The following is a 20,857-nucleotide window of genomic DNA, read 5'->3' as shown; positions in this document are numbered from 1 at the left end:
TAAAATGTTTGAGGCATTAGTAGACTAAAGTGTGTCATTAAAGGGCATACTGTTTACATTACAAATCTGTTGGAAATATTTTTAATTATGGTTAATATTGAGTTATTTTTAGATCTTAGAACATGCAATATAATATTGGATAAAACTGGCATACTGTCAGAATGCTGAGTAATTAGTAGCCAGAGATCAAAACACAGGCAGACAATCACATAGAAGACAAATCCACAGTCGAAGTCAAGTTTAAAAAAAAAGTGTTTAAAAAATTAAGAAAGGGGTCAAAATGCAAATAAGGCTCAGAATTCAGGCAAGAAACAAATTCTTCTTTTAACTTTGTTCAGTGTCTCACTATTGAAAATCGCCTTGAGGCGATTAAGGCTGCTTTGGTGGAGGTGTTCTCTGAAACAAATTAATTAAAAATGCCTATTTACTGTAGCTTTTATGCTGTTTTGAAACAAAAAGATGTTCTCTTAGAAGAACGTTGCTTTATATATAACTGAATGTAATTTCCATGTTTTTTAGTCAACTGGCTATATACAATATCAAACAATAAAAAATGAAACATCATATATGACTTCATGGCAGTGGCGATTGCTCTAAGACTGCAAGGGAAGCTCAGCTTCCTCTAAAATGTCAAAAAAATAAGTGATCAAATATATACTGTTGTGTGTACATGTCATTGAATAAATATGCACTACAACACGCTCAACTTTTGTTCAGAATCACTGGTAAAGACGCGGCTTTCCTCTCAATGATTCCCTCAGATTCACAGTGCTTCAAACGGGTTCAATAGCGAAGCAGCGAAGTGCAGCGAAACGAGATGAGTCATTGTATAAATGCTGGGCTTTGTCCGACCCATCGGACGCTCAGCGTCTCTGGGGGTCTATGGGGCAGTGGGCTGGCCTCGGCTGGCCCGGATGCTCAGCTTCTGCATGATGATTGGATGATATGTCTGAGGCTGAATCCCTTTTTGATTGACAGCGAAATGAGCGAATCAGCGATCCTTTGGTGTAGCGATCCGTGGCAGCACAGGCGGACACACTTCACGTGGGCCAAGGCCATTTAAGCAGCCTAGCTCTGCTGGCCATTGAGAGGACACTAGTCAAGTCCCTGGAAAAGACGCCTTGTTGGTACAACAGGGTCATAGATCATTTTCTTGAAAAGGAGCGGAGGGTAAAATTTATGTATAAATAAACCGAAACATTTTATGATGTAGGCCGCAACTGAGCTTCCCCTCCTTAAAAGACCAGCATCCGCCACTGCTTCATGGTATTGCAATTTCAAACACAAATATATCATTGAGTATTTGTATGGTAATTATTTTAGCCATGTACAATGAATGTTTGCACACCCAATTCAAATTATGCTTTATTAGTTTTCTGCCTGAAATTAACACAATGTCTACAGAGAACACATGTATGTATTTTATGTATATAATATAGTTTAATCTGTTTCGGTTTAATAATAAATTAAGATGGTTACATTTATGTATTTTTCTTTAATAAAAAGAGATACTTTTTTTCAAGCTCCAAACTTTCTGTTTCAGTTATCAGTTTCAGTATCATTAGCATAAATTGACTGGTTCTAAGGATGCATTTTAAATTTTATTAGTATACTCAACGTTGCCACTTGTAATTATACTCAAAATCTAGTTAGTATTAAGTGTGCAATTGGGTCACACCCTTGCCCAGCGTACTCTGTCCAGTTTTCCAGGCAGGAGAATCAAACACAAAACATTCAAAATTTTCATTTAATTAATATTTTAGACATTGTTCTCAGACAGGACAATACAAAAACATCAGTAAGTATTTATAATTACCACTTATGCAAATATTATTACTAATTTCATAGATACCTCACCATATATTACACTTATAACACAATGACATCCTTTGGAGAACCTTTTTTCTCCAGTTCCTAGTTTCGATTGTGAGACTTCATTAATCTTGTGAATGCAGAGGGTTGAGCACAGTTGTTGTGGCTTCTTGAAACAGAGGATTCTGTGTCTGAAAGGCATAAAAGTTTAAATGATAATTACTGTTGAAAAATCTACTCAAATATTCAATGTTATTCTGAACTGAATCTGAACAACTTTACAAATATGAATGATGTGCAAATAGTTTTCTAAATTCTTTTCAAAATTAAGTTTCTGGTTTTTTTTTCTATTTACTATTTCTACTGGCTTTATCAGTGTAGAAAATATTTGGTTGAAATATGTTTAGAAAAATATTGGTTTATTTACAAGCTATGGGTAAAGGGTTGTCTGTTTTCCACTTCAGTGAGTGTACTGTTTCAAAGGACTTTCAGTTATACAACTAGATTAACGCTGGATCGGGTACTTTTGTAGAGAACAGCATGTGTAAGCTACTTGGTGAAAATTCCCAAATGAAAAATGTTTCCATCCCCTATATTTCCAGCCCTCTTTCCAAAGTCACTTCCTAAAACACTGTGCACAGCCTGACCACAGCTGGAGGAGTCAAGCAGAGATTGTTCAACAGTGGAATGAAACACAATTTTCTACATTTGTCTTTCTATTTGTTTCTTTGCTTAGCAGTGCATGCTGCTGTAGGTGTTGGTATAGCTTTGTTTTTCTGGTGCAACTATCTCACTAGCTTTCAGCAATTTGTGTGTAGAGTCATGTGAAGTATGCAGTGTGTTTGTGTGTACATGTGTGCGTGTGTGTGTGTGTGTGTGAGGCAGACCTCTTTCCATTTGGTTTCCTCCTGTGCCTTTACAAAGTTGCGGTATTCCCGCAAATCATACAACTCAAGAAGGACTTTGTAGATGATAATGATGACTATGCCAATCAAAATTATGGCTGAAACTGAAGTTCCAATTATCACCGTGGTCTTGTCAATGCTTTCTATAAACCAAGGAACAAGTGTAAGTTAATTTTGGAAATAGTAACTTTCTTTTTCTACTGGTCCCATTTGTATTAGTTATTAGCATGCTGACAAATACCTGTGTATCCTCAGGTTTATTAATCATTCATTCATTCATTCATTATCTGTAACCGCTTATCCAATTCAGGGTCGAGGTGGGTCCAGAGCCTACCTGGAATCATTGGGCGCAAGGCGGGAATACACCCTGGAGGGGGCGCCAGTCCTTCACAGGGCAACACAGACACACACACATTGACTCACACACTCACACCTACGGACACTTTTGATTCGCCAATCCAGCTACCAACGTGTGTTTTTGGACTGTGGGAGGAAACCGGAGGACCCGGAGGAAACCCACGCGGGCACGGGAATTGAATCCACAACCTCCAGGTCCCTGGAGCTGTGTGACTGCGACACTACCTGCTGCGCCACCGTGCCGCCCTGTTTATTAATCAATCCTCTGGAAATATAATTTATGTAAACATGAATTACATACTTTATATACACATAATCTATGCTGACATGGGTACAAAACTACATTAATATATTAAACTAAACTAATTTGATTAAAAACAACATTGACATCTTAATATTTTAGAAGTGATTTGTGTTTTTTTTAAGGCTTTCTGGTGTATGCCCTGGTAATATTAGGATTATTTTTCCCCCTCAAAATCATCCCCAAAATAATCAGTTTATTTTTGCAATTGCTACACACTAACATAGAAAAGAACTCAAATTTAGTAAAACCTGACCCTCTGAAGCAAAACCTCAGCCCAGATCTGCCAAAATTTAAGCACATTCTTACCCTCACACATTTAACAAAACACTACACAGATTGATTTGCAAACTACCAAACACACTTCTCTGCTTTGCGCACAGAAATCTAGCATGATGGCCCTTCCTTGCTATTTCTAGACATCATTTTACAAATTATATCTGTGAAACAACTGACCAAACATGAAATTCAGTGCAAAATGCCATCTTTGGAAACTAATGTATGTATTGACTGATGTTACAAAATGTATATCAGATTCAGTACTGGTATTGTGTTGTGTTTGGTTATTTAAGCACTTTAATAATATCTCCAGACTGTGTCATTTGAAAAGCAGAACTTTTAAATCTGTTTTAGATTGAGCACAGCAGTGTGTAACTGGTTCAGACAGAATAAGATTGCATGAACCTTGTGTGTGCCATAGTGACAGAATTGGGTTTTTACAAATTACTGTATAGTTTTGAATGAAGTGTTTAATTCTGTGAAAGATCTGAAGTGGTCTGCGAATTCTGTGTGTTTGTGCTAATTTTGTGTAGTGTTTGTACAAAATTAACCCAGTTTTCAAAATTGTGCTTAAGCAATTGTAATCGGAAATTATTGCAGAATGAAAGTTGGGAACTTAAGATCCGCATATTGGACTTTAGCATTAAACATGTTTTAAAAACATGCAGTACTTACGAGGCAGATCTGCATACTTGATTAATATTTTGCCGTTCTCCTTCCGTGTCACGTCAAATATAATCCCCTCATGTGAACACTTCAGTTCATGATTACCCTTCAGGTGGATTAGCTCCATTGACTCACAGAGCACAGAGCAGGTTTTTGCAGACTTAACCGTACAGTCTACACAAGGTCTAAATAAATCATTGACATAGTTTAAGACAGTGGTTTGCACAAACATGTTTGACACATGTACTTAAATTATTGTACTTTGATTCATACATTTGATTTTAACAGCAAGTTACTGTTCTCTCAATTATTCATGGCACATATTATTAAAGATATCGTTATTATTTGTTTATTTTATAGCTATAGACATTCTCAAACAAACATATGTATGTGTCCTTGTAGATCTTTTTTTTCACTTTTAACTGAGTTAACTGAGTGCATTTGGCACGCTATAATACATTTCACTTAGGTAAAAATCAATGGCCTAAATCTATATGGTTATTAAAAACCCATATGATGCAAAAATAAAAAATAAAATAAAATAAAATAAAATAAAATGAATTAAATAAAATACTCACATATATGTTGAGCAGGATGGGGCAAATTGAGAACAATCTTCTCCCATGAAATCAGCCTTACACACACAGCCGTTACATTTACACTCCCCATTGCCACTACACAATATTCCATGCTTATTTGCACACATGCTTTTGTTTGTAGAACAAGCACATGCAGAGCCTGTGTAATTTCCATTGCAATTGCAGATGCCACATTCACATCTACCTTGTCCTGTAACAGTGTTTGTGTGTGTGTGTGTGTGTGTGTGTGTGTGTGTGTGAGAGAGAGAGAGAGAGAGAGAGAGAGAGAGAGAGACCTGTGTTTAATGGCTCACGTTCAGTTTAAATGCACTATTTCTTAAAGTATGTTACAGGAGTACTCCAAACTTTTTCAGTCTATTCCCTCTCTGCCTAATTTGTAACATTGAGACACTTGCTGGCCATCATTTTAAGACAATTTCCATGTAACTACAGAATAGCAGAAAACCTATTTGAAACATAATTATGTATGTGTTATCCAGTGGGAGGATGCCAGGTTAAAACATATCAGAAATATTATCCACAATAAAATGTGATTGTATAGTAATTTGAATTAAAAGGGTAGTCATTAGGTGCACTTTTCAATTTCCTGTGCATACAAAGAAACTAAGATGCAGGACAGCCAGTTTTCATTCATTCATTCATTATCTGTAACCACGTATCCAGTTCAGGGTCGCGGTGGGTCCGGAGCCTATCCGGAATCATTGGTTGCAAGGCGGGAATACACCCTGGATGGGGCGTCAGTCCTTCACAGGACGACACAGACATTCACACATTCACTCACACCTACGGACACTTTTGAGTCGTCAATCCACCTACCAACGTGTTTTTGGACTGTGGGAGGAAACCGGAGCACCCGGAGGAAACACACGCGGACACGGGTAGAACACACCACCTCTTTACAGACCGTCACCCGGCGTGGGACTTGAACCCACAACCTATCTACTATCTACTTTTTTCTGACAGTGTACCCAGTAGTTTGTTCAGTATAGCACCACTAATTCACACTAAAGAAAAAGGCAGTATTTGAACCTGGACTGCTTTTTGAGTAAGGCACAGTGCAGTGCCTCTAATCAGAATACAGTTCATATACCACTCCTAAAAAGCAATAAAAAACTTCCTGTTTTATACAATGGGCTAAAGAGAGGACAAAAATGGTGATGTAAAATATAAAGGTTTTGGCCTATAAACGCACACAAATATTATCGAAGGACTTGGTAAAATGATGAGAACATTGAATCAATTAAACTCAAATAAGACGTGCAAATAAGATGTGCCCTTGCTTGTTTAGAGCAATAATTTTTATGTCCATAGGCACTGACCAACCCACTCTATTATTCTCCTACTCACCATTGCAGATTTTGTTATCATTGCGTTCACAGCTGTCATCATTACACTGGCAGTATTGGCCGTTATATTGACTGTTGCATAAGCACCGACCACACTCGCAGATTCCGTAGCCACTGCACACCTGTGAATCTTCTTTTAAGCGACATTTCTTCAGCATGGTATTAGTGGAGTTCATATCACTTTGATGCTCACACGAACAGTCCTTTCCTAGGTAGCCTTCATTACAGCTGAGACAAACAAACCCAAACGTCAAATGAAAGAACCTATTGTGAGCTCAAATTATAATTAAAAAATCGCCAGAGGCCACAAAATTAATGGCTGAATATATTCAAGTCACACAATGTGAAAAAGATATATACAAACTTGATGAGGATTTTAAAAAACATGTTATGCAATAGAGGGCACAAAATTCTTTGCTTGTTTTTTTAACAAAATGTTGTTTTTGTCTGTATCCCACAAACAAAATGGAAATGGAAATTCTTCAACTCACTTCAGTGTAGTGGTTTTTAAAAATGAATGTTTAAAATAATAAACATGAACCCTACCATGACACCTGTATCAAAACTAAATTTCAGGTTGTTTTGTCAGAGGGAAAAACTATTATTCAGTATTTACACCTATATAAATATATTCAGGGTTGTAATTGTCTGCTATTATTCTGAATAATAAACATATTTGACAAAACATTTAAAAAAATCATACTAATGTGGCATGTCTAGGCATCCCTAATCACAAAGCTTGTGTAGCGTGTGAGTTACTGACATCCCTTTTCCTGTAGCCAGGGGGCGTTGCAGACTGTAAGAAATGATGACTACCTGCAGACTCCACAGATGAGGGTTCCTCTTCTTGAACAGAGTTCTGAATTCTCCAACTTTTCACAGTCACAATCACACAGTGTCTCCACTGTCACCTTAAGGACTTCACTGATTCCTTGCATTCGAATCTCAAATTTCTCAGGCTCTTTTAAACAAACTGATGCGTTCAGGCGAACTTTGAACTCCACCTGAAACAAACAAACAAATAACCAGCGACATTGAAGACACTGAAGTCAACCATTACAAGAAATATATTGAAAACAAATAACAGTACACGCAGTTTCAGCAGCTGTGAAATCTCTGAGACAAAGAAATACAAACTTGTAATATCCCTGAGCACACACACACACACACAAAAAAACACTTAAAATGAATGGTTTTGAGGTGTGTGTGTGTGTGTTGCCCTGTGAAAGACTGGTGTCCCGTCCAGGGTGTGTTCCTGCCTTGCGCCCAGTGATTCCAGGTAGGCTCTGGACCCACCATGACCCTGAACTGGAAAATGGCTACAGTCAATGAATGAATGCTTTTGAGGGCATCCTTTGGCTGTATAAACTTTGGGCAGAGTGAAGTCACATAACTTTTGCACTTTTTAAATGTGGAAATCACATTTTTACAGCCACAGAAAACACATTATTTAATAGGCTTTAGAGAAGTGACTAGAGTTATATAGAAACTGGACCAATGAAAATGTCTTTAAATAAATTAAATTAATTCAGGCCAGACTGGCTCAGTAATGAACTTACTTGAATTTCTCTCTTCTGTCCACACTCACTGGGATGTCAAAAAGTACAATTTACAGTTTTTGTAGTTTCTTAACAAAAACATGCTGTTAACACTTGTCTTAAACAATAAACACAGAGTAAATACATGTCTAGATATTTGTATAGATAACTATTAGGAAATCTCAGAGCCTTTCTAGCCTTCACAGAAGGCTTAATGATTTTTGTGAAGTAAAACAGATTCATTTAAAAGAGATTTTCCAGTTCATTGAAACATTTAATTAAAATCTGCATTCTTATTGTTCAAACAACAAAGTTAAAACAAGTGGGTTTATTTCTTGAGAAACAAAAACAACTTTGAACAATTTTGTTTTGCCAGATGCCTTCATGAGCAGACCTGAAGGTCTTACTGTATGAAGATTCCTTATATGACCAACTACACTTAAAATTTATTAACAGTCTCAAAGAAGAGGATAATATCTGTCTACTCGCCCTCAGGCTGTTTCTGAAATTTGTTTATAGACTTCAGTTGAGAACTCATCACAATCACTCCTCAGCACCTGATGTGAAAGCTTAACCTACTGGGTCTGGATGGGAAATAATATCTCCATTACTGCTGTGTTAAGAACTGGGTCCCTGGGCTGCATGCTCAGTCCACTGCGGTTCATTCTGCTGATTCATGATTGTGCAGCAATGAACAGCTCACGTCACATCTTCAGGTCCGCTGATGGCACAACCGTGGTGGGTCTCATCAGCAAGAACGACAGTGTACAATGATGAGGTGAAACAGCTAACAGACTGGTGTACGGTCAATGACCTGTCTCTGAATGTGGACTAAACTAAAGAGATGTTTGCTGACTGCAAAAGTACAAGGTGAACTTCATTTTGCTCCAGTAGATGATGATGATGATGTATATGACAGGAACAGAGCTGACCTTTTCATTGAACTTGATGCCGGTGCACTCTCCCCTGTGCTGCCACTCACTATGTTCTCCTGATCTACAGTAGGACTGGTAAGACACTTGTAGGCCAGTGGGGGTATGGTCCTGCTCCAAAAGCAGAGTGGACGACAGGTTCTACAGACACAAAACACACATGCACACACACACAAACACAAAGAGAGAGAGAGAGAGAGAGAGAGAGAGAGAGAGAGAGAGAGAGAGAGAGAGAGAGAAAAGATAGAGAGACAAGTATTCACCCATGGTGTGTCATGTTACTGAAGATACTTGTTAAGTGTTTTTTTTTTCCTTCTCCTAAAAGTTTGATATGGGGATACAAAGTTTGGATCTGACAATATCAATACACACAAAAATATCAATGTGTAATTATCATTGTACAACATACAACAAAATGTGTTATTCGTAGCAGTGAAGACACACCCAGAATGGCAGTAGCCATCCCTGGCACTAAGGGAGCAGTTGGGGTTTGGGTTCCTTGCTTAAGGACATCTCAGCCATGGATTGAGGGAGGAGACAGTGTTGTTCCTTCATCCCCCCTTACCACCAATATTCCTGCCGGTCATGGGAATCAAGAAAATAACCTTCTATTGCCAAGCTTACTTCACTGACCATTAGGTTCTACAGTAGGTGATGCAAAGTATGTGCAGCCCTTTAAAATGCTGTCAAAGTGCCAATGATGTATGTGCCTTTGATCATTTAGTTTCTTCTTCATGTGGATCTATAATAGTTTAAAGATATACTTCTGAAGAAATTCACTTGCACACACAGGGGATGTCAAAATAAGGGAAATCATTTAAATGAAAGACATAGACAATACAGATACAAATAGGACTCCTCAGAGGACATTCCATTTTTGCTGGAGATTTGATAGCAAAGCCTTGGTTTTGCATTCCTTCTGCAACTAAGAGGCAGCACCACAGAGCTAACAGACCAAGACACAGCCAAACAAGCTACCACTTAAAAAATGTTACTTACTGGTTATTTTTACAGGATACAATAGTATTAAACTAACAATATATAACACTAATGAAAAAAATAATTATAATGACTAATAATAACCAAAAAATATAAACGCAGCACTTATGTTTTTCTGCCCATTTTTCATGAGCTGACCTCAAAAATATAAGTCTTTCTCTATGTACACAAAAGGCCTCTTTTCTCTCAAATATTGTTCACAAATTTGTGTAAATCTGTGTTAGTAAGCACTTCTCCTTTGCTGAGATAATACATCCACTTCACAGGTGTGGAATATCAAGATGCTGATAAGAGAGCGTGATTATTGCACAGGTGTGCCTTAGGCTGGCCACATTAAAAGGTCACTCTAAAATGTGCAGTTTTATCACACAACACAATACCACAGGTGTCAAGTTTTGAGAGAGCATGCAATTGGCATGCTGACTGCAGGAATGTCCACCAGAGCTGTTGCTCGTGAATTGAATATTCACTTCTCTAACATAAGCTGCCTCCAAAGGCATTTCAGATAATTTGGGAGCATATTCTCCCAGCCTCACAACCGCAGACCACGTGTAACCAGACCAGCCCAGGACCTCCACATCCAGCACCTTCACCTCCAAGATCATCTGAGACCAGCCACCCGGACAGCTGCTGCAACAATCAGTTTGCATAACCTAAGAATTGCTGCACAAACTGTCAGATACCATCTCAGGGAAGCTCAAGGAAGTCATAACCGACTTGAGTGGACAGATGCTCACATTCTATGGCATTTGGCATGTTGGAGAGGTGTTCTCTTTAAGGATTAATCCTGGTTTTCACTGTATGGGGCAGATGGCATACTGTATGTATGACTTTGTGTAGGTGAGTGGTTTGCTGATATTGATGTTTTGAATCAAGTGGCCAATGTTGGTGGTGGGTTTATGGTATGGGCAGGCGTATGTTATGCACAATGAACACAGGTGCATTTTATTGATGGCATTTTTTAGTGCACAGCGATACCGTGACACGATCCTGAGTCCCACTGTTGTGTCATTCATCCACGATCATCACCTCATGTTGCAGCATGATAATGCACAGCCCCATGTTGCAAGGATCTGTACACACTTCCAGGAAGCTGAAAACATCTCGGTTCTTGCATGGCCAGCATACTCACTGGACATTAAGAGCAGGTTTGGGATGCTGTGGATCAGTGTATATGACTCCATGTTCCAGTTCCTGAAAATATCCAGAATCTTCAACAGCCATGTGGACCAACATTCCACAGTCCACAATCAACAACGTGATCACCTCTATCCAATGATGTGTTGCACTGCCTGAGGCAAATGGTGGTCACACCAGACACTGACTGGTTTTCTGACCCCCTGGATCCCACCAATACAGCAAAAGTAAACTGCACATTTTAGAGTGACCATTTATTGTGGCCAGCCTAAGGCACACCTGTGCAATAATCACGCTGTCTAATCAGCATTTTGATATGCCACACCTGTGAAGCGGATGGATTATCTCAGCAAAGGAGAAGGGCTCACCAACACAGATTTACACAAATTTGTGAGCAATATTTGAAAGAAAAAGGCCTTTTGTGTAGATAGAAAAAGTCTTAGATCTTTGAGGTCAGCTCATGAAAAATGGGACCAAAAACAAAAGTGTTGTGTTTATATTTTTGTTCAGTATAATATTACTTATACTATTAATCTTATCAACTAATTTCCAGTGGGTCTAAATCTATTTCCAAATTACTCAATTAAATGTTCTGTTACTATTGCTCTTTTGTAAAACACATGGTGCCAAGCAGCATTTGTGTCATTGAAATTGTGTTCTACTGAGCAATCAGATGAGGACAATAATAATGATCCATGGCCCAAATCCCACACACAGATGTGCAAATGAACATACAGTCATAGTTTCAGTTCTGAAATTATTCTGAAAAGGTCTGGTCATGTGGATTATCTGGAGGAAGTGACAAAGCAGTTGTGTAAACCGTCTATGTCCCAATTTGACACAATGCATTTCATGTGCTTGATATAATAATACTTTGGTTACATTTGATTAAGATACTTCAACTCAGTTTCTCCTAAAATGTACTGGAATGGAAGGGATGACAATGACGTGGACGTTATTAAAATGTATTCACGAGTACCTAATGTTGTACACTTTGAATAATATCAATTCTAAATCTTTTCTCAGTGTAGTACATTGCAGTTAAACAGAAACTTATCCTTTTAAAGTTATCCTTTAAAATATTACATTTACTATTTTACACAACTTTGACAAAAACCTACGTATGTGCATCTTTATTTATTTATCTATGCTCTCAATAGAGGTTACAATAATGGCTGCAGAACCTGCCATCTACTAAAAGCATATTGTTTATATATGGGATGAATTTGCCATTAGGAATATGAGGACTCTGAGGCATATGCATGGGAGAGATGAAAAATATCACAGGGCTGGTTGGATTATTTCAAAAAGCAGCATGACATTCATTAATCTGCTGACACTACTGACACCAACCACTGACAGAAGCTATAAGCATCTGGTACGGGGAGAAAATTAGGTAAAATTAACCCAATGAACCCTAACCATTTTGGATTTGGTTATTTATGTTTTTTGTGCTCTTTTAGTTGCATTTAAACTACAAATATGTGAGATTCCATATTTAATATTTTGTTTGAACAATTCTAAACTCTTTACTCACCCCATAGGCTTCAGAGATGAGCTGGACCACATTACTGGAATCATCCTCCAGTACACCAACCACAGACTGAGGAATTAACGCACTCAGTGCCTGTGTGTGTGTGTGTGTGAGTGAGAGAGAAAGAGAGAGAGAGAGAGAGCTTTAAACATAGAAAGTCTCAAGCAATACATTTTGGACAGTATGTTAAACGATCTTACCTTATAAGCTGGCACACTCTTCTCTGTCACAGCAAATATCAGTTGAATGTTGTTGGCCTGAAGAACTCTTGAGAGATGTCCTATTGATGGATAATCCTGAAACATACACAATAATATGTATTACGATATGCTACTATGCTGAATAATACACATTACATTTAAGGGACTAAGAGGTTCTAGCATTGCATGTAATCCTCACAAAAGATGTGCCGTCATAAGAACCATCCCTCTTAAGGTGACACTGTCCATCATGTGGCTGAAAGATGCCAGCAAGTCGTCCATCTCCTGCCATGTGGAAAGTGTCATCAGATGTGTAGACCAGAATCCGTGTCTCGTTCCCCCAGTTGATTTTTTTCTGTAAATATACAGACATTATGTAAAATCATTAAATTAGAGGATCTACATCAAATGGCTGGACAAAGTTACCTCAACTAAAGTCATGATTTTAAAATATGAATAACATGGTTGTACAAAACAGTAAATGAATACGGATTGAAAATTTGAGTTGATTTTTTTCAGTCGTAACTAAAATCCAGAGCACAATTTTCATTTTCAACTTTATTTATTTTTTTATTTATTTTCATGGAAATTACTCAAGCATTATTAATTTCTGCCAACATTATACTTCCATTCATTAATTCATTGTCTATAACCACTCATCCAGTTCAGGGTTGCAGTGGGTCTGGAGCCTACCCGGAGCAGGAGTTGAACCCACAACCTCCCGGTCCCTGGAGCTGTGTGACTGCGTGCGGCACCACCGTGCTGCCTGACATTATAATTTGTTACATGAAATTACAAATATGTTTCATTGCTATTTTTTTTTATCAAGTTTTAAAATTTGCAATGAAAAATTATTAATAATTTACAATGATTTATTTCTAATTTTTTCTAAGTAGGGTTTTTATATTTGGACAAATTTAATGTATTAAATTTCCATTTTATTTTACATTTTAATCTTATATTTGGGTTTTCTTTCACTTTCAGTCCTGTTATTACCGTCATATTTATGTATTTTGACTTCTGAGTTTTAATAATGATTAAAAATTATATAGAGCATAAGAATAATGTATTTTTTAATATGCTCTTGCTAGTTATTTAGTGAATAACTGTTTCTTTCCCATGTTAGGGCTATCTTTTATAAAGTACTCTTTACCTGGCATACAGCAGCCTGCATGATGGCATCCAGGCCAGCTTCAGGTGAGTCCAGGTTACCCGAGATTTTCTGTTTACTGACTTCTGCCTTGAACTCGTCAGCTCTGGACGTCAGAGGCAGAACATTGTGAAAGGTAAAGGCAGGCTCGCAGGAGTCCAGGTTGTTGGGGCAGGGGCTTCTACGTCTAGACTTCACTTGGCTAACATACGGCAACATCTCCTTGTCAACAAATGAGCCAAAACCTAAGACGCAACAGAGGTATATTTTGTTTCAACTCTTTGTGCCAGTACTGTATCCAAAAATGTTTATTACATATTTAAGAGCCAAATATCACGTTTAGGGTATGTTAAGGTATATTACTTCCCAAACATCATCACTTGGTTTTCTAGTACAGCTGTGGCAATTTATGTTATATCTCTGTAAGTAATTCCGCTGATGCTTTCTGGAAAACCAATGAGGATGTGTCCAGAAGCATAAACAATCATAAACAGATGTATTATTATTAACAGCTTTTTTATCACTTAGGTTTGAAAACAAAACAAAACATAGTACTAAATTGGATGCGGGGCAAAGTAAAAGCATGTGAGCTAAGCTTAATTAAAAAAAAAAAAAAAAACATAGCATAGCTCAGAAAAAAATTCAGTTGTAAATATCATCTTAAATTTGGACTGAACTTTGGAGATACACACTCTACCCTTTACCTGATATTTGCCTGCAGTGCAACAGAACTTGGCAGCTAGCATAGTTTCAGTTATGTTATTATTATTATTATTACTTGTAAACTTATAATTGCAATATATTGCATAACCCAAAATATATAAATGTTCAGTTAACTTCACATGTGGGAAGATTAGTGCATTGATAAAGTGCATGAAATTAAATCTATCAATAGACCAATCATAAGTATATATTTACATGGTTACACACAGGGGCTATTACCACAATAACTTGGTTGACCACCACTGGGCACAAGTTTAGTTTTAGAAATCACAGAGTAAAATGATATTGACTGTATTCTAACAAAACTCTGTGAATGCTGAATTACTGCACATGTAAGTTTGTGCATCACAAAGCAGATTCTTATCATAAAACAGGAAATTCCTGATGATAATAATCACAATTACAGTGAGTTTAATGCATAATATTATCTTTAAGATTTTGCCCAACTTTCTCACCAGTTACTAGTCATCACACTCTCCACCAGTGAACCTGGTTCCCCAACTCCACAATGCACTCATCTGGAGGGTGAGGGCTAGAAAATGATTCCTAGGAGATACTTGAACATCAAATCAGCTAACAGAAAGAAAGCAGTGATGGGGTGGGGTTGTGTGTGGAGAGGGGTTATGTTTCCAATCCAGACAGCAAGGCTAACTCTGCTCTCCTGGGAATCAAACTGTGAATCTCCCAAAGATAGTTGTTTGAAGAACTACAACTGCACCAAGTTAATACTAATATTTACCAGAAAACCTTTAACTATGTAGCCTTTCAACCTAGAGAAAGAGAGGTTTCCTGTTGTTGGATACAAACAATGATACATAAAACAAGTTGTTCTTTTTCCATCCTAGGTGTCTGACTCTCCTGTAATCTTACCTATGCGGACATTACGGGTGACCTTCTGCAGCGTAGTTAAGATGTCTTGGCCCAAGTTCTTAATCTTCTCTAAATCATCCTTCATGGAGTAGCTCAGATCCATCAGATAGTATAGGTCTATGGGGTACCCTTCAGCCCTACTAAATTCCACATTAAATTCATATGGTTCACCTTTACACAGAAAAGAGAAAAACAAATGTAAAAATGGTAGGTGAAAGTTGCTTTAATTCATGCACAGATAAAGCAACATATAAGTCTGAGAGTACACATTTAAAAACGTAGGGGCTCACCAACTCTGAGCTTGACCTCAATGCTCTGTGGTTTGAGTTGGACCACATTTTCAGGGTTGTTGTTCAGTTTGACGTCCTTCACGTGTATCATATCCGCCTTTTTGTTAATTATGTTTCCCTCACACATCCTAGTTTTGAGGGACTCAAGAGAGTCACATCTGCGCTCATTAGACTCTCCTTCCTTTAGAAAGTCCTAAATCATACAGAAATCTCCTTTATTTTGATTGTCTGACAGCATTAGCCAGGATATTTGCAGACATTTAATTACAGGTATTTCATTTCAATTAAACACATGAGGTGTTTGCTTTTACCCCATTTGAAGATATAGCTTACCAAACTCTATTCCAAATAAATTCAGATATTATGACATTATTGTGAAAGGTTCCAACTGAATAAACACAGATTTGAATGTGAGTTCTTTGTTGGGTAAATCTCCAGTGTGTTAAACATTGAACCTCTGAAGTTCTGAACTGCAGATAGATTGCAGAATCCTGTTGTAATGTGGAAGTAAGCCTCTGTTGCCCCAAAACAGGGGTTGCTAACCCGAGACACATTTAGTTTTTTTTCCTATACATGTGTGGCTCTAGGGCGGCACGGTGGCGCAGCAGGTAGTGTCGCAGTCACACAGCTCCAGGGACCTGGAGGTTGTGGGTTTGTTTCCCGCTCCGGGTGACTGTCTGTGAGGGCTTGGTGTGTTCTCCCCGTGTCCGCGTGGGTTTCCCCCGGGTGCTCCGGTTTCCTCCCACAGTCCAAAAACACACGTTGGTAGGTGGATTGGTGACTCAAAAGTGTCCGTAGGTGTGAGTGCGTGAGTGAATGTGTGTGTGTGTGTGTGTGTCTGTGTTGCCCTGTGAAGGACTGGTGCCCCCTCCAGGGTGTATTCCTGCCTTGCACCCATTGATTCCAGGTAGACTCTGGACCCACCGCGACCCTGAATTGGATAAGCGGTTACAGATAATGAATGAATGAATGAATGTGTGGCTCTTTTACTCATAATAAAACATAGCTGATGGACCCAAGAAGCATGGCATAGAATTGGATAGGGATGGTAAGGAGATGTCCCTACCAGTATCCAGCAATTACTGAATTATCCCTAGCAATGATTTGACGGTTTGTCTAGCCAATGTATTTGGTACACAAACTCTCATTCTCTACTATGAACATTCATTCATTCATTATCTGTAACCGCTGATCCAGTTCAGGGTCGCGAGCCTACCTGGAATCATTGGGTACAAGGCGGGAATACACCCTGGAGGGGGCAACACAGACATACACACACACACCTACGGACACTTTTGAGCCGCCAATCCACCTACCAACGTGTGTTTTTGGACTGTGGCAGGAAACCTGAGCATCGGAGGAAACCCACATGGACACGGGGAGAACACACCAACTCCTCACAGACAGTCACCTGGAGCGGGAATCGAACCCACAACCTCCAGGCCCCTGGAGCTGTGTGACTGCGACACTACCTGCGAATCTATAGGTTATTATACAGGTGGCAACATTAGTGCTGGGCAATAATTCCATATCATTATACAATTGCAATATAAAATGTTTTAATAACAATGATATTATTTTTATACACATTCTCAATATATCAATATATACTATTTACAGCCTCTTTCACTGACAGACGGTCATTACAGAGCACTGCGATCAGTTCATTGCACTCCATTTTAAAGTAAGTTAGTAAATATTAATATTGACAAAACCAAGAGGTTTTTGTTTGACAGTGATGTCATGTTGCTTTCAGTTCATTTCTTTCCAAATTTTCCTGTGTCTTTTTTGTTTGTATCGATATTGGAATGTGTGTGAATACTGTGTGTGTGTGTATGTGTGTGACAATAAACTGTGGGGTTTTATTCCTCCAAGTATTTCCAGACCATGCTTAAAAATGACATGGCATTATGGAAAGTGCCTAAAAGTCAGGAAACATCCTCACACCCTCAAATAAATTCAGTATTCAAATGATTTACACAACCTAGGCATAGTGAGGCAAAACATATACATATGGTATTGGACAATGAAAGTCTGAAGTTTGTTTTTGCATTTTAAATCCTAACAGCTGCTAACAGTGTTGTCCTCTCAGTTAAGTGTTTTAATGTATGGGAATTAGCAGAAACAATTCAATTGCTTAATTTACAATGGATTCTGAGGCACAAACGATTTTGTACTAACTTTTCTGAATATGTAACCAATGGAAAGTATACAGACTAAACACTCTAACTCACAAGTTGCTGCCATTTGATGTGTGGTATTTCCCTATCAAGAAGCTGACACTGCACTAAGCTCACCACAAAGATCTGTTTCAGTCCACATGTGCTAGAAAGAACCTCTGTGTGTCTGATATATCTGTGCTAAATTTATGTGTGCTAACATAATACCATATTTTTTGCAATCTGGAAAACTTTATACTACTATATGTATTATAATCATTTCATTATAATAGTTTTTTTGTTTGTTTGTTTGTTTTTGTTTTTTATTTTTATTAAGTTATCTTACATAGCAGTTAGTCCTTTTTTAGAAGGAAAGAAAATAAGGAAGCCCAAGAGCTCACCATTTGGATGTGGAAATAAAGATCCTTTATTTATCTTCTTGTTTTTTTATCAATTATTTTTCTGAAGTACTCTGATCTTTACAATGTGATCAACATGCTGGTCAGTGTTACAAGTGGAACACAGTGTGAAAAAAAATGTAACCGGCATTTTGTAAAAAATGCTTGCAATGTGACATTTCCCAATTTTTCTCATTTACCTACCTGCATTTTACACCATGCACAACCTGGACTCCGCAGACATTCATTGCATGAGGCCTTTGGCTGACAAACTGATGTTGAATAAGAAAATAAAATAAAAAAAAAACAAAGAGAGAGAAATTTCATGATTATAATTCTGTAAAATACATGTCATGTCTCTGTTTGATTTTATAATGTGTATTCACTACCTGCTGTACACGTCTGTCCCACAAAGTGCAGTAGAAGAAACACCACTAGAAGGAACATCATGACCTGCTGGTGGAGACGTAGTTATGTAAATTAAATCTGCTGGGGTAGATGGTAATACATTAGGCCTGTCATGATTTGTTCATACTATTGCTTTGTAGTTATACAATTACTGACTGTAGTCCAAATGCTACTCGGCATACTCAAGAAAATGTAAAATACAAGGTAAAAAGAAAAAGTAAAATACAATTAAAATTGAAAACAGAATTCCTTTAAATGTCAATAAGTTAAAGAAAGTAGAAATTGTGCCTCTACATCTGTAGACGAGCATAAATACAAATCACAAAATGGTTTTGAAATTTGACATTTATAATGCTTTCTGAGAATTACCAGAGATATTTAGGCCAATAGTAGCATCACCACTGACACTGAGCAAATGAACAGAGCACTTGTATGTATTGTTTCTGTTTTTGTCTGTATTCATGCACCATATTGTTATGCTAGAATAATAGCAATTCATCACATCACTCTGCTATTGTTGTTTGCTATATATAGGCCTACAAGTGAAACAAAGTTTTACATTTTCTATGGCTGTACAATTGATCAAATTACATTCTAAGCCTTAATTTTAATAAGCACACATCCATTTTTAGTGTTGTAAGTAAAATAATCTTTTACAGGACTGTGTAAGGGACCTGTGCACTTTTAAATCATACAGGCACTGGTAAAGTAATCACTGATGGATGTGTAGTTTCATGAGTATTTTCATATTATTATTTCATAATGGTTTTACTTCTGCTCAGGTATATTACTGAGTAAAGGAAATATATTTAACCACTAATTCATATTCCTGCTACTTTCCCAGTGTACTGAGTAAGAAATTGGAGATTTAGCATTTTACTTTGGAACAAAAATATCCAAAATGAGAAGAAAAGAGTCAAAAACATGAGTTCCTCTAGTGATAGATTCTATATGCATGAAGTTCCACGTTAAGTGTTTCAGTATTTAAGAATATTCAGAGATTAGGTTTTGTACTTCACTGCAAATTGTTTTTGGTAAATTACTCTTACTTATGCAATCATTTGTCAGTTTAGTTTTATTTCTGCTTCTGTCATTAAACTGTCAAGGAATCTGTAAAACTACTTATTGATAATTTAGGAATAGTCTCTATGGTAGTTCATGATATAGTTGAATTAAAAACGCAATGACGGATTGTGTTGGTGGTTTGAGGTTGTAATTTACAGTATAAATCGATTAAAAGATACAAATTATTTACTGTATTTTGTATTTTTTTTAAAGTTTCATTTTTAAAGGGTATATACCTTAATAACAACTATGTCTATATTTAATTTTTTAAAATGTGTCTATATATAAACAACACAGTTCAGAGTTCTCTAAGCATTTCCTGTATTTTAAGTAGTATTTTGAACGTATATCCATTAAAATTTGCCAGTCAGCCTAGTGCTATGATATAAAATATAATTTATATTTCCTTCCCACTGATTTTTTGTTTAACTAGTGCCCCATGCCTGTTTATTTTAAATGGAAAAAAGATTAGTTGCACTTACCGTGGCTTATCTGAGGACTCTTTTATGTTAAATTCTCACTTCTTCTCAGAGCTCCACGGTGTCTGACTCACACAGATAATCTGTTCCCACAAACAGACTCACACTTCCCTCATAGACACTCACCCCGGTCTCCTTGCCATATCAAAACAACACTTCTTCCTTTTAACACCCCGTTGATAGCTGGGGACTAATAGGCTAAAAGAAAAGGTCAAGAACACATTGGAATAGCAATAGTTGACAAAATCATTATTTTTTTCAACAAACAGGATGGTTTAAGATGATTAGAGAGGTCAAGCAACTGGAATAAATCGGACCCTGGAGCAGACTCTCTATTTTGTTCTGCCAGTGCTAAATAAAACAAAAAGAAAATGGCTGGCATTTATGACCTACTATATTATGATTATCACATCTTATAACTTGATCAGTCTGAGGTCCTGACACAATCCTAATAAAATTATGCATTAGCATCTCATAATACTCAGGTATTTTCTGTAATAAAACAGTCAATCATTACTATACTTTATGAGACACTTTCCTGTAGTTATGGTTTACCAAATGACTATTTCAAGTGCTAAAAAGTAGTTTCTACACAAGTGAAATATTGCACATTTGTGGGAGCACTGCAAGTTGCCACATCCCTCTTCCTGCAGGTGGGGGATGATTCTGGGTCAACAAGAATACTCAACCTACATTAACCAGTTTTTCAG

The 20,857-nt window shown here is 37.4% G+C and overlaps 1 protein-coding gene across 2 annotated transcripts; it reads right to left on the bottom strand.

Annotated features, from left to right (window-relative positions):
• Nucleotides 1-1,424: 1,424 nt before the first annotated feature.
• Nucleotides 1,425-20,631, bottom strand: itgb7 (integrin, beta 7). Of its 2 annotated transcripts, none has more exons than XM_066664680.1 (16): nucleotides 20,151-20,631; nucleotides 18,585-18,651; nucleotides 18,400-18,467; nucleotides 15,639-15,831; nucleotides 15,349-15,519; nucleotides 13,759-14,000; nucleotides 12,805-12,960; nucleotides 12,606-12,701; nucleotides 12,409-12,498; nucleotides 8,736-8,876; nucleotides 7,082-7,269; nucleotides 6,267-6,493; nucleotides 4,899-5,109; nucleotides 4,330-4,505; nucleotides 2,700-2,860; nucleotides 1,425-2,003 (listed from the first exon to the last, which is right to left on the bottom strand). In XM_066664680.1, the coding sequence occupies exons 2-16, from the start codon at nucleotides 18,643-18,645 to the stop codon at nucleotides 1,938-1,940; spliced, it is 2,247 nt and encodes a 748-aa protein (XP_066520777.1). In that variant the 5' UTR covers nucleotides 18,646-18,651; nucleotides 20,151-20,631; the 3' UTR covers nucleotides 1,425-1,937. The 2 variants fall into 2 exon arrangements, with proteins under 2 accessions (XP_066520777.1, XP_066520776.1); XM_066664679.1 differs by having other exon boundaries at nucleotides 18,585-18,648.
• Nucleotides 20,632-20,857: the final 226 nt, after the last annotated feature.

This window comes from Hoplias malabaricus, chromosome 3 (genome assembly GCF_029633855.1).
Source record: "Hoplias malabaricus isolate fHopMal1 chromosome 3, fHopMal1.hap1, whole genome shotgun sequence".
Lineage (NCBI taxonomy): Eukaryota > Metazoa > Chordata > Actinopteri > Characiformes > Erythrinidae > Hoplias > Hoplias malabaricus.
Note: the sequence above shows the minus strand (reverse complement) of the source record. Positions and strands in the feature narration are given on the sequence as shown.